Raw genomic sequence first — 14872 nt, 5'->3', positions numbered from 1 at the left:
TTGATTACACACCATGCGTCCAAGTGAGGAATTGTGATTTATTGTGTGATCAAATGCTGGACACTCACAATATAAGTATTTTATAATGGTTTTCTTCATGAAAGCTGATGTCCCCCTCTGTCATCATACGAGGTTCCTACTGTTGTCTTCAACTGCTTCAGCAGATTATGCTCGAAGCTCTGGTGGGGTATCTGGCTGACGTGAGGGGTGACTGACCTGAAACGCCTCCAGCTGCAGCAATGCCTTGTTAATCCTGCAGATTGTGGGGTATGGGGTCATATCCACCTTAAACCTAAAAAAGAAAAAAAAAATGCAATGCGGTTTGTGGGGAAAGGGGCATGTTTACATATAATGTAGGGTGCACAAGAGGGTTCCTGACATCTATAATTTAAGGAATAGGCGCTTATATTCCTGCACAAAGACAATTTATTACCTATATTGTTTTCTACAAATTAAAACCAGATTTTTCTAATGTGTTTGTATTATTTTCTGTGCATTGTTTTGAGGGTAGCCGTCCTGCCTGAGCTGCTACTCTGCTCACTTATTTTCATACTATTGTTATTGTAGTCTGTTGCTTTCATGCGTCATAGGACTTAAACACTAATAGAATGACTGAAACGTCTTCAAGCGCTGTAATGTAAAAAGCCTGAGGAAACTTCCTTCTGTCATGGTTGTCGTACCTCCAGAATTTCTGATAAAACAGAGTTCTGGAAAGAACATCCATAGTCTCACCTGTCAGCGTTGGCTACTTGAGGAACTAGACAGAGATCAGCCATTGTTACCTGTGAACAAGGATAGAAGCCAATAAGTGGGGTCTTAAGGGAGCTCTGACTTGAAGTAGTAGGCGAATCCTCTATACCTCACACAGTTTCACCCCTCTCCCACTAAACTTTATTGTACCTCATCACCCACGCAGTATCGTCCGGCCCCATCCTTTAGTAACAGCTCCAGGGCTATAAGAAAAAGAAAAACAGTTACTTGCAGCTGTTCATCTTCTGGATCAAAAAGTGTCTTAAAAGCCTTTAAATAAGAACCAGTTAAGTCTTTTCTTTCTAGAAAGGGAGTATGGCTAGGAATAATGATACAAATTTGCATATTTGTTAATGCCTCATTCACACATCCGTGTTTATTTTGCATCCGTATTTGTAAGCCAAACCCAGAGTAAGCTCAAAACACAGAAAGGTTGCAAATTGTTGTTTGTTCTACTTGCTCTACTACTACTCACTATTGGGCTTGGCTTACAAATGGCTGCCTTATCTCCTGCAGTGCCATCAGTATTCCATTTACGGTACATTGCGTGGCTACACACCTTTTGATCTAGAGTGTTGCTGCCTCTGCTGGTCAAACTTCTATATTAATATAGGCATGTAATCCTTTCGTTTATATCTGCTTTAGTTCTGGCGCAGTTTTTGACAGAATTCTGGCAGATAATGTTTAGTGTCTCCCATAATGTGTCTTTACCTTGCACTTAAACAATTTAGTGAACAGAATTCAAGTAAACAAGCACCGTATAAGGCCTTATTCAATCAAAATCACGTACATGTGGTGTCTGCAGTTTCCGAATAGCATATGTACCAATTAATATCAGTGTGTTTATTCTGACTTGCGTGCGTTTTTTTTTCTTTTTGTGGACCTTATTTTTTCTCTTATGCATTACATAAATGAAAGTCTATAGGTTAGTTGAACAAAAATTTTAAAAAATCCAGCTGTCATCTGTTTTTCACAAACCCAGAGACATCAAAATACATATAGAAAGTGGAGGAAAAAAGAAAAAAAAAAAAAAAGAAGCTGATCATCTAAATACCCTGCAGTCCTACGTTGATATCCGTCCAAGAGCAGATTGGCCATGTAGATCACCGGGAAAATTCCCAGTGGGCCGACTGGGATATGAGCCGCTGGGCTGGCAAGCTACCTTGCCCCAAGGCCCAGCCCTTGCCCTGACTATTGCTGCAGAGAACTCTCTCGCTCTATACCTTCAGAGCAGAGGCACTGAGAGTGTTTTGAATGAATCTTGCAAGATTCATCGTGTGAGGTTCGCCCAGCGGTTTAGTTTGGACTGCACAGGTCGTAACTGAAACTGCCATTATACTCAAGGGTTTCTTCTAACCCCAGAGTATATAGTTTTATGCTGAGGCTCAGGGTAGGTGACAAACCTAATAAACAGTGTTCCTCACCTTTTCTGGGCTCTGATGCAGGTCTTCTGATCTTAGAGGTGTTATGAATGATGTCTGAGACCCAATCACAGGCCACATCATGATGTTAGCTCTAACGTCATTGATGACGTCTCCAAGTCGGGAACATGCCAGAAGACTCTGGTCTGAGCCAGGAAAGGTCAGTAACACTTTTTATTATGTTTAATAACCGATCATTATACTCTAGGGTCTGAAGTGACCCCAGAGTATAATAATGATTTGTTGGTAGTATATCCCCAAAAATGTCAGGATCAGAGGGGCCACAATGTAACATTTTACTGTGAGTAGGAGACACCACAGGGCATTATAGTGTGTGGTGGGGCTACTATGAGATATTCTATTGTGTGGAGGGTCTGCTATAAGACTTTATACTGTGTGCAGGGGCTACTGTGAGACATATTGTGTGGAAGCCACTATGGGAAATTATGCCATGTGAAGGGACATTATACTGTATGAGGGCCAATCTGGGACATTATTCTTAAAGAGAAGTAACATTAAGGGGAACAAAATAAAATACTTGCCAGACCCAAGCTTTCTAGTGGCTGAAACCACAGCCCATTCGGTCAGCCAATTGGTGAGTTGTTGGAGAGAGTCCAGTGATGTCACCCACTTGTCACCAGTCACTCTCCAGCGACCATTGAGATTGCTGATTGACCTTAGTGGTCATATGGGGTGTATAGATTTTAAGGGTCGAATTATGGAGTGCGACCGAATGGTCTGTGGAAGCAGACACCAGAGAACTTATTTTTCTTTTGTCTAAATCCTGACAGCCGTTGAGAAGTGGACTGTGATGGTAGTTGCTGCTGCACCGACACCTATTTGCCAGCTGTCCACACTGCCTGTAAATAAATTACACAGGATTTCTGAAATGTGTGTAATAGCCCTATGTAGCAGAAATGTTTGCTTTTGGGTGAATTCACACTACGTAAACGCCAGAGCTAGCCGTACACGCGAGCACATCCCATTCACTTCAATGAGAGTGCTCGTAGTGAAAAAAGCAGCCCATTCATTTCTAGGGGGAGCGCTCGTACGCCGGCTCCCATAGAAATGAATGGGAACTGCTTTATACGCCGCTGATTCTGAACGTGTTTTACGTTCAGAATAAGCTCGTGTTTACGTAGTGTGAATTCACCCTTACAGGGAGGGAGAGGCAGCAGTTCTGTGTAAGCTACAGTATCAGCCTGGCATGATAACTAATAGTGTTGAGCGAGTAGTATTCGATCGAATACCTCGCCGGCATAGGAATGCGTGTAATCGGCAGAACACCAAGGGTTAAACGCTTCGAATATTCAATGCGTTTAACCCCTTGGTGTTCGGCCGACTACACGTATTCCTATGCCGGCGAGGTATTCGATCGAATACTACTCGCTCATCACTAGTAACTAGTGTCTGCTGCCTCTCCCTCCATGTAAAGCAGTCCTGTGCAGAGTTACTTTACAGAGGACTGCCATATATGAAGAGCTACTTGTGCTGGCCCTACCTACTTTGCACTAAGCCCACCTATAAAATGTGGCTACTTTTAAAAAATGTTTTCCAGGGCCACCTTAAGGTCCCCATCTGCCCAGTAGAAGGGTTAGGGAGGTCCAGGTTTTATGCATGCAGTAATACATTCTGATACTAGTCTCGGGGTGAAGAACGTTAGGCTAAGTTCATGCAGTGGAATTTGGCACTGAATTTGAGCTTAAATTGAATTCTGCCTAAAACCAGTCTCCATTGATTACAATGGAAGGCAAAGGATGATTTTTTTTTTTTTCCTCTAGCTTATTTATTTTGCTTACTTGAATAGCGCCAGCATATTCCACAGCGCTTTACAGTGTCAGTCACTGTCCCATATAGGGCTCACAATCTGCATTACCTATCAGTATATCTTTGGAATGTGGGTGAAAACTGGAGTACTCAGAGGAAACTCACGCAAATACTGGAAGAACATACAAACTCCTTACAGATATTGTCCTTGGCAGGATTTGAATCTAGGACTCCAGTGCTGCAAGGCTGTAGTGATACTCACTGAACCGCTAGCTTATTTTTTTCTAATAGCTTTAAAATAACAAAAAACTGCGCCATGATTGAGTCTACCTGATAATTCCCATTGAAGTGAATGGAAGGCGGAAAATTTTGCCTGGCAGATACGGAATTTGGTTAAGCAGAAAAATTCAGCTAGGAAAAATTCCATCATGTGAACATTATGCACATTTCACAGACTGTGAAACTCAGTCCATGTGTTGGCTGGATTTAATCGCTTTCACCATATGCTGGGATAGGAATCATAGCAGCATAGATAACTACACTGCTAGGAGTCTCTGCCTCCCAACAGTCCCGTACTGTAATTGGCTGAATCTTGGTTGTGTGAATGTGCCCTTAGTGTTCTGCAGCTCCACATGCTATTGGTTGAGGAGCATTCTTCCAGTAATGACATTATAAGGGACCTGGAACATATATGGTGGAGTACGAATCCTATCCTCTGATGTCATGAACAGATTTGGATCTTCTGCTCCCCCACCAATCATACTACACACCAGTATTTGCTGTTACAGTCTCCACCTTACAGTCCCATGTCTCACCTTGGAATCCTTTTGTGATGAAGTGCTGTGCCCACTCTAGCTTTTCATCTCCCACTCGCTGCAGCACTGCCAGATTCTGGAAGGACATGAATGTCATATGTAATGTAGGGGAACTGTGCACACGCTGCACTGTATCCAGGATTGATACTTACCTGCACAGGCTGAATGCCAGAGGCAATGTGGTCGCTGATCATCCGGCACTGTGCTCTTTTGATGGGGTCTCGTGGCAGCAATGGGGGGTCAGGTCGTGTCTCCTCTAAGTATTCAATAATGGCAAGCTGCAGAAAACAGAAGTGGTGACTACTCTACACATATTATAATGAGATATTACATGCTAGGAGTCATACTACTCTAAACTCTTTACATGGTTGCATCATCCAGCAACTTTCACTACATCCCTAACTCATTCACACCTAGAAATGTCACGTACAAAATGTATAGAAATTTCTGATGGGTAACAACCCATGATGCAGCTGTAGTGACGGTATAGAATTGAGGTTTTGGGGTTTTTTAAAATTATTTTGGAGGAGTCTCTGCATAAGGATGCAGTCATATGTTGTACAAAAACCAAAATATATACAAACTCTACTGAATATCAGACTGGTGGAGTGCAGTGGGAGGAATGAGCTAGGGAAACAGTAGGACTAGTATGAGGACCCCTGAAGACTCCTCTCATCATTTCCCCCTTCAGTATCTTGGCTATAACTGCACTTGCACTCCTATGGTCAGTAATGGAGCCTAGGGTAGTAGCAGATGTAAATGAATGGTACTTGCCTTTATGGGCACTATTGTATGCAGGTGAAACACTCACCGACTGACTTAGGGTGACCCCATCAATCCTCAGCGCTGGGACTTGCTGCATGGGATTCACACGCCTGTATTCATCTGTCAGCTGTGAGCAAAGGACAGTGGGCATAGTGGCAGCATACAGAAGATTGCCCCCCAATACCCTCCCTCTGAGATTACCTTACTCTCACAGATCCCCAAAATCCCAGTACAATGTTTATATGATCTGTGTTGCTCACCTGCTGCCCGCCATCCTGGATTAGACTGATTGTGTGTTGGTCATACTGTATACCCTTCAGAGCAAGCGCTGTTCAGGCACAAACACAGACATCAGACATGCTACGAAATGTGGCTCCTTTGGCTCGATTCAGAAACAGAGTGCAGTATACTCACCAATTCTGACCCGCCATGAGCACGAACTGCGGAAATAACTGAATAGGAGAGGCTGCGGGAAAAGAAGAGTAGGTCACAAATGCACAAATTCCTACTGTTTCTCTGCCCCCCAATATACTGTGCAAACTCAGTACCTCACCTTCTCTACAACTGCCATCACTGCACATAAGAGGGAGATACTTTGCTCCGACCAATCTGAACACAGGGAAGGATCCTCCCCTAGTAGTTTTATCCCATATGGGACACATTAGTAGGCAGCCAGCATGTTCCAAAGTACAAGCAAGAAGCAGCTGCGCAAAGTCAAATGAACAAAGCTGTGCAATGACCTGCAGTACACTATCCTTCATCTTTGTGCAAAACCACTATCAACCCCAACTGTGGAATGGTCTGCACATGCACTATTCTAACCTCTCACCTTACCTACTAGTATCCTAAGACTATGGCCAGTGGCGTAACTAGGAATGGCGGGTCCCATGGCAAACATTTAACATGGCCCCCCTTCCCCTCCCAAGAGGGGTATGTGGGCATGCAGGCTGTATGTGAACAAGAGGGTAACATTGGGTTCAGGGTGTGTATGAGCAAGAGGGGGGGGGGTGCAAGCGAGAGGGGGGGATGGAGGTGCAGAGTGTGTGTGAGCAAGGGGGGAAATGGGGATGCAGGCTGTGTGCGAGCAAGAGGGTGATGTGGATGGGAGAAACCCCCATTCCACCACACTTGCTCACCCACAGCCTGCACCCCCATTCCCTCCTCTTGCTCACATAGTCTGCACCCCCCATTCCGCCCTCTTTCTCACACAGCCTGCACATCCATGTACCTCTCTTGCTTAGTTTGCACCCCCCATTCCCTCCTATTGCTCAATCTGCACCCCCATTCCCTCCTCTTGCTCATAATCTGCACCCCTCATTCCCTCCTCTTGCTCAGTCTGAACCCAACATTCCCCCTCTTGCTCACAGACAGCCTGCAACCCATTCCCCCCATTGTACACTGACCTGTACAATCCAGAATACCTCCGCCCACTTAAGACTGATCACATCTTAGTGGGCTAAAGGACCTTTGATGATATCATGACACTCATCAAAGGTCCTGTAGACCATAAGTATAGACACCAGCAGAAGGTATCAGGGCTTGGGGACAGCGGGCAGGAGATAGAAGTTTCTCCTGCCTGCTGTCATCATGCAAGTGCCGCTAGGCAGGGCTCGGAAAGCAGGAGGCCCCTGCTTGGGTACAGTAGTGAAGCCAGCAATTGCTGGCTTCACTACTGTTAAAAGATGGACTGTGGAGGAAGCAGCTCCTCTGCAAAATGCCACGTACTGCCGCATCCATCTTCAGGTAGCACCCCGCGGCATCCAATGCTGCAGTAAATAGGGCCCATTACCTGCTGAAGTTACTCCAGCAGGTAACGGCCTATAGAAAAAAAATCTGCATCAGTAGCGGCTACCGCCGGGCCCCCTGTTAGCTGCTACCAATGCTACCCCGGTAGTTATGCCCCTGGCTATGGCTACACCTTGATTTTGACTGTGACTCCAAATGTTCGCCTGGTCATCTTGCCACTGCTTCACTTGTGTTAATGAATGGAGTTGCATTGCAATCCCTAAGGTGCAGCGACCATGACATCTAGTCACAAAAAGATCTGACATTGCTCGACCAGAATTTGTAGCCCCATAGCAGACACTATGGTAATCAATTCGCTAAAATGACTGAATGTATCACACTCAGCAATCTTCGGTTGTCCACTCCGTAGAGCTAGCCTAACATGTTAACTCTCAAAATGCTAAAAAGACTTCCTGAAAAGGGAGAAATTTACCAAACTCCTGTATAAGCTAGCAAATTTCCCAGGCACCTCACACAGTTGGACGGGCTAAAGAACCAACTAGAATCACATCTTCTTTTATATCACTGGGATTTCAGGAGCTACAGTAATGTGCAAATGTTTTAAGCAGGTATGGGGGAAAAGTGCTGCAAATTAAGAATGCTTTTGGAAAGTGACTGAACAGAAGAGAAATCTAAATCAACATTTGGTGTGACCTTCTACAATACATTATCAATTCTAGGAACACTTCTACACAGGTTTTGAAGGAACTGGGCAAGGATGTTGTTCCAAACATCTTGAACTAACCTAATATCTTCTGTGGATGTAGACATGCTCAAATCCTTCTATTTCTTCTGACTCCATTAACTCAAGATAAGGTCTATGTGAGGACGGCATCATCACTTCCAGAACTTGATCTTTTTGAGCTCAAGATCGTTTTTAGTGACGTTGGCTGTATGTGTAGGGTTGTTGTCCAAAATAAACCTGGAACCAATGAGACCCCTCCCTGATGGTAAAAACTGCCAAAAGCACCAAAAAAACTGACAACACTGAGGACTGTAGACTCAGTGGTCAGCCAAGGAATCAGTGCAGCAGACAAAAGTCATATCATGCTTATTTTCCTTCAAAATCAGAAGGTGTCCAGCAATGACATCAGCTTAGTACTGGCAGAACCCAGTAGGACCCAGGTACGCCCATCTATTATTCAGAAACATCTAGCCAGAATTGGTCGTCATGGAATTATCGTGACCAAAAAGCCATAACTTTGATGTGGAAACAAGGCCAAGTAACTCAACTATTGTAGGTAAACTGGTTTTTTTTTTTTTGTTGTTATTTTTTTAAAACAGATTAACACCAAGATGGTCAAAGAATGACTATAATCAAAATATAATAAAATAATAAGTGTTTAATGAATGAAAAGAGATAATAGCTGTGCTTACAAATGATGCAGTAGTTCACTGGATGGGGAGCCCCTTTATATATCATGCACGGATATATACGTATAGTTTGATAACTTTCACAGGTGCAGGGCACCTATTTCATGGTCCCAGCCGAAGTTAACTAAGACAATGGGTCACTGAGTTTTTTGGGTTTTTGAAAAGGGGGGAGGAGTTTCCTGGATGTGTACGAGTGGTCAATTCATAACATGACCATTCATGGTACAGGAATTTGAAGAAATTTTTAGCAACTGATCAGTAACAGAAGAGTATACAGAAATACAGATTGATCAGTAAAAGAAATGATCCTATAGATGGACAGCAATAAATACATACAGACTGATCAGCATGACATTAACCCCGTCATATCAATAAGACACTAATTTTGTGGAAACATGTCCTATTACAACTATGTACAAATATATAGGAACTGGGGTGCAGAAAAGCCGTCAAAATGTGAAATATTTGGCTCTAATGACACTGTGTTCGTCAAAGTGCTAAAAAGCAGTACATTAATGAATGTCTTCAGGCAACACTGAAGCATGGTGGAGGTTCCTTACAAGTTTGGGGCTGCATTGCATTCTGACGTTGTTTAGTGTTGGGACAAAATACGCAGCAACAGGCTGCAGCCGAAGCTGTCGTTGGCATGAGTCAGGATGAATAAGTGAGAAATGACCGTTATTTACTGGAATAATCCTGTAGGTACCGGACTAAGACCACACTGACAGGGCCAGGAAAGTGGCAGTATACCATGTTGGGTACAGTAAAGGGGGCGTGATGATACGGCTCCCACAATCGCCTGATCATCATCGAGTCTGTGGGATTACATCAAGAGATTGAAAGTTTAGGGCACGGTTACATGCACAAAACATCTGTGGTTAGATTTCCAAAATGTTTGGTACAACTTATGCCAAGCTGGTGCAGAGTACCTTCAAAAACTGTATGTAACTGTACTTAGAACAATTGATGCTGTTTTGATTGCAAAACGTGGTTACACCAAATATTGATTTGATTTATATTTCTTTTTCATTTTTTTATTGACAAAATATGAAAGCACTCTTTCTTAACAACAGTTTTTCCCTTACCTAATACTGTTGCACTTGTATACACACCCTATTACCTAAGTACCAGTAATTAGAGGTAGATGGAACCAATGTAGGGCCATTAATGGAGAGAGCAGAGCATATGAAGGGGAGGCTTGAGGTGTGGTCTGGGGTCTGTAAAAAGAGAAGGTCTGGTTTGGGGTCCTGTAATAACAGAGGGTTAGGGTTCAGACACACAACTGTAACTTGCAGTTATTTTTTAATCTGTACATAATTGTGGAAAATATACATGACCATTCATTTCTATAGCCCACACACATCTGGATGTGGGGGTGGGGGCAAAGGACAAAGCCGCAAAATATGATGCAGAGCCATCTAGTCTAATAATACGGTCCATGAAAAACTGCGCTGTCCTTTCCATTTTCCAAAGAGCCACATACAATTACAGTCGGGTGCATGAAGCCTTGGACAGGAGTCTATGTGGCAGATTTATTAAACTGCCTAACAATAATACAGTCTTAGTAGCCCATAGAAACCAATCACAATGCAGCTTTCATTTTTCAGGAGCAGAATACAACATGTAAGCTGTGCTTTGTTTGGTTGCAATGGGCAAGACAGTTTTTATGGACCCATCCTGTGCTGCTAACTATCGACCCGTCTCTAACCTCCCCTTCATCTCTAAACTTTTGGAACGCCTGGTTTATTCTCGGTTAATCCGTTATCTCTCTGCTAACTCTCTGCTTGACCCCTTACAATCTGGTTTCCGCGCTCTGCACTCTACTGAAACAGCTCTCACAAAAGTCTCTAATGATCTACTAAAGGCTAAATCCAATGGTGACTTCTCTCTTCTTATTCTTCTGGACCTCTCTGCAGCTTTTGACACTGTTGACCATCAACTTCTCCTCACTATGCTCCGCTCAGTTGGCCTCAATGACACTGCGCTCTCCTGGTTCTCCTCTTATCTCTCAGGCCGCACTTTCAGTGTATCATTTGCGGGCTCTGTTTCCTCCCCTCTTTCCCTTGCTGTTGGGGTTCCTCAGGGCTCGGTCCTCGGCCCCCTGCTCTTTTCTCTCTACACAGCCCCCATTGGACAAACCATCGCCAGATTTGGCTTCAGGTACCATCTTTATGCTGATGACACCCAATTATACACATCTTCCCGTGACATCACCCCTGCACTCATTCAGAACACCAGTGACTGTCTCTCTGCTGTCTCTAATATCATGTCCTCGCTCTATCTGAAACTAAATCTCTCTAAGACTGAACTACTACTGTTTCCACCATCTAACAGATCTGTCCCTGATATATCCATTGCAGTCTCAGGCCTTACTATAACTCCTAGGCAGCATGCCCGCTGCCTTGGGGTCATATTTGACGCAGACCTTTCCTTCACCCCTCATATTGAATCACTCGCACGTTCATGTCACCTCCACCTCAAAAACATCTCCAGAATACGCCCTTTCCTTACCAGAGATACACTAAAGACACTTATTGTCTCTCTGATTCATTCTCGCCTTGACTACTGTAATTCCTTACTAATCGGTCTTCCCCTCACTAAACTCTCTCCTCTACAATCTATTCTGAATGCAGCGGCCAGGCTCATCTATCAGGCTAGACGCTACAGCGATGCCTCCGGTCTGTGCCAGTCGCTACATTGGCTGCCTATTCATTATAGAATAAAATATAAAGTTATTACTCTCATCCACAAGGCTCTCCATAATGCCGCACCTCCCTACATTTCTTCCCTCATCTCTGTCTACCGCCCAACCCGTGCTCTCCGCTCACTCAATGACCTAACACTTACATCCTCTATTATCAGAACCTCCCATGCTCGTATACAAGACTTCTCCCGAGCTGCACCACTTCTCTGGAATGCTCTACCCCGGACAATCAGATTAACTCCCAACTTCTACAGTTTCAAACGCAAACTAAAGACGCATCTTTTCAGACAAGCCTATCACAATTCCTAATGCACAAAATTGTCTGAACACTGTATAAGCAATGCCGCCCCTGCTACCTCTTGTGTCACCCTCTCTACCTCATAGATTGTAAGCTCTTTTGAGCAGGGCCCTCAGTCCCATTGTGTGAAATGACGTTCTTTGTTATGTATGTCTGTATCTGAACCCTATAAATTGTACAGCGCTGCGGAATATGTTGGCGCTATATAAATAAAATGTATTATTATTATTATTTTGGATGGTTAATAAATCAGGGTATGATGTGTGGATTGTATTCATTTTGGGTGTGACAAACGTATTATTTGTGATTCAAACACTGCAGGGTGGTGATATGCCCTATATACAGTCCTATGAAAAAGTTTGGGCACCCCTATTAATCTTAATCATTTTTAGTTCTAAATATTTTGGTATTTGCAACAGCCATTTCAGTTTGATATATCTAATAACTGATGGACACAGTAATATTTCAGGATTGAAATGAGGTTTATTGTACTAACAGAAAATGTGCAATATGCATTAAACCAAAATTTGACCGGTGCAAAAGTATGGGCACCTCAACAGAAAAGTGACATTAATATTTAGTAGATCCTCCTTTTGCAAAGATAACAGCCTCTAGTCGCTTCCTGTAGCTTTTAATCAGTTCCTGGATCCTGGATAAAGGTATTTTGGACAAACAATTCAAGTTCAGTTAAGTTAGATGGTCGCCGAGCATGGACAGCCCGCTTCAAATCATCCCACAGATGTTCAATGATATTCAGGTCTGGGGACTGGGATGGCCATTCCAGAACATTGTAATTGTTCCTCTGCATGAATGCCTGAGGATTTGGAGCGGTGTTTTGGATCATTGTCTTGCTGAAATATCCATCCCCGGCGTAACTTCAACTTCGTCACTGATTCTTGAACATTATTCTCAAGAATCTGCTGATACTGAGTGGAATCCATGCGACTCTCAACTTTAACAAGATTCCCGATGCCGGCATTGGCCACACAGCCCCAAAGCATGATGGAACCTCCACCAAATTTTACAGTGGGTAGCATGTGTTTTTCTTGGAATGCTGTTTCTTTTTGGACGCCATGCATTTTTTTATAACCAAACAACTCAATTTTTGTTTCCAAAATGAAGCTGCCTTGTCCAAATGTGCTTTTTCATACCTCAGGCAACTCTATCTGTGGCGTACGTGCAGAAACGGCTTCTTTCTCATCACTCTCCCATACAGCTTCTATTTGTGCAAAGTGTGCTGTATAGTTGACCGATGCACAGTGACACCATCTGCAGCAAGATGATGCTGCAGCTCTTTGGAGGTGGTCTGTGGATTGTCCTTGACTGTTCTCACCATTCTTCTTCTCTGCCTTTCTGATATTTTTCTTGGCCTGCCACTTCTGGGCTTAACAAGAACTGTCCCTGTGGTCTTCCATTTCCTTACTATGTTCCTCACAGTGGAAACTGACAGGTTAAATCTCTGAGACAACGTTTTGTATCCTTCCCCTGAACTACTATGTTGAACAATCTTTGTTTTCAGATCATTTGAGAGCGGGCTGTCCATGTTCGGCGACCATCAAACTTAACTGAACTTGAATTGTTTTGTAGAAAGAAATGGTCCAAAATACCTTCATCCAGGATCCAGGAACTGATTAAAAGCTACAGGAAGCGACTAGAGGCTGTTATCTTTGCAAAAGGAGGATCTACTAAATATTAATGTCACTTTTCTGTTGAGGTGCCCATATTTTTGCACCGGTCAAATTTTGGTTTAATGCATATTGCGCATTTTCTGTTAGTACAATAAACCTCATTTCAATCCTGAAATATTACTGTGTCCATCAGTTATTAGATATATCAAACTGAAATGGCTGTTGCAAACACCAAAATATTTAGAACTAAAAATGATTAAGATTAATAGGGGTGCCCAAACTTTTTCATAGGACTGTAAATTGGTAGGGTAGATGGTAAGCTTTTGATCCCATTTTTGCAATTTCTCTAGATGATCTTGCTCAAAAGTTGACAAGTATGACTATAATAAACCCTTCCCCAGCTGTGCATTTATCTGGAGGACAAGGTCTCTTTCAGTTGTGTAATAATCTGCAGCACCACTATCACTATCCAGCAATGCAATGAGCTGCAGAACTCTACGCCCTGCACTGTGCAGGTATTTGTAGAAGTACATACCTACCTACAATACCCATATTCCAACAGCTCTTCTAAGACCCGCAGCAATACAAGCTACAAAGAAACCGGGCCTGAACCAACAATCCATCCGTATAACCAATACGGATTGTCATCCGCTAATTTCCAACATTTTTTTTCACTTGGTATGCGTTTATCAATAATTTGTGCATTATCATATTCCTACTGGGGGACTGTGACAATATGTGATACTACAATATGCATTTATATTTCTATATGGATTTTTGATTGCTAAATATAATCTTATACTGCTGTTTATATGTTTACAATTGAACCTATTGATCTTTTTTTGATCTTTGTATATTTCTAGAACCTGATGAAGGGTGTCTAACCCGAAACGTACTCAGAGCATGATTAAACTATTTAGTTGCATAACCTTTATTGGAGTGCGGGTCATCTTTCTGTCTTTGCTGACTTAAGTGGGTTGGTTGTCAGCCCCATTAGAACATGCACCCTTCTAGGATTCACTACCCCAGTGCTGCCTGACCTCCACTTCTAGATAGACCCCAAGCACTGCTGGCAGCCTGGTGGGTATTGGGGCACCATGCTGGCACTGGGGATAGAAAGTACTTTTAGGTGGATGGAGACTCTGTTAGCTATGTGTTTATGATGACCTACATTTGTGGAAATCTAATATGTCCATGAAGATGAGAATGTACTAATACTCCCCTCATGGGTTCACTCTCCTCTGTTACATCTATTGCTGCAGACATACTGTACGACACCCGCAACCACAGCACCTCTGCCTGAGAACTGCAAACCCCATCCTGCCGTGACCGTCTATGGCCACATCCCTAGAACCATTAACCCTTCCTCTGCTTTGTCACGTGTGTCTCTCAACTAACCAATCAGACAGAGAGCATCACATGTTCGCCCTACCTTCCCCACAGCAGCCATCTTGTCTTTCACTAGAGGTTCAATTAGGTTCCGCCCTTATATCGCTTGGCGGCAGCCATGTTGGTGGAGCTCATGCAAAGATTACTCAGTTTCCTAGAACAGTTTCTCCTCTAGT

At 43.3% G+C, this 14872-nt stretch overlaps 1 protein-coding gene across 2 annotated transcripts; it reads right to left on the bottom strand.

Moving 5' to 3' along the window:
* Nucleotides 1-18: 18 nt before the first annotated feature.
* GSTZ1 (glutathione S-transferase zeta 1) lies at nt 19-14823 on the bottom strand. Of its 2 annotated transcripts, none has more exons than XM_075282331.1 (9): nt 14740-14823; nt 5933-5984; nt 5779-5846; nt 5565-5645; nt 4906-5031; nt 4754-4829; nt 901-953; nt 733-782; nt 19-292 (listed from the first exon to the last, which is right to left on the bottom strand). In XM_075282331.1, exons 1-9 carry the CDS (start codon nt 14755-14757, stop codon nt 166-168), a joined length of 651 nt encoding a protein of 216 aa, XP_075138432.1. In that variant the 5' UTR covers nt 14758-14823; the 3' UTR covers nt 19-165. The 2 variants fall into 2 exon arrangements, with proteins under 2 accessions (XP_075138432.1, XP_075138433.1); XM_075282332.1 differs by lacking the exon at nt 14740-14823 and adding an exon at nt 6072-6151.
* Nucleotides 14824-14872: the final 49 nt, after the last annotated feature.

The sequence above is a fragment of the Leptodactylus fuscus genome, chromosome 7 (genome assembly GCF_031893055.1).
Source record: "Leptodactylus fuscus isolate aLepFus1 chromosome 7, aLepFus1.hap2, whole genome shotgun sequence".
NCBI lineage: Eukaryota > Metazoa > Chordata > Amphibia > Anura > Leptodactylidae > Leptodactylus > Leptodactylus fuscus.
This window is presented reverse-complemented; position numbering and strand designations above follow the sequence as displayed.

What these genes read in the sequence shown, in the direction of transcription:
- GSTZ1 (XM_075282331.1), bottom strand. An exon ending in CTCATGGCGGGTCAGAATTG is followed by an intron (nt 5,847 to 5,932) that starts GTGAGTATACTG and finishes GTGCCTGAACAG; the next exon opens with CGCTTGCTCTGAAGGGTATA. An exon ending in GGGTCACCCTAAGTCAGTCG is followed by an intron (nt 5,032 to 5,564) that starts GTGAGTGTTTCA and finishes TGTTTTCTGCAG; the next exon opens with CTTGCCATTATTGAATACTT.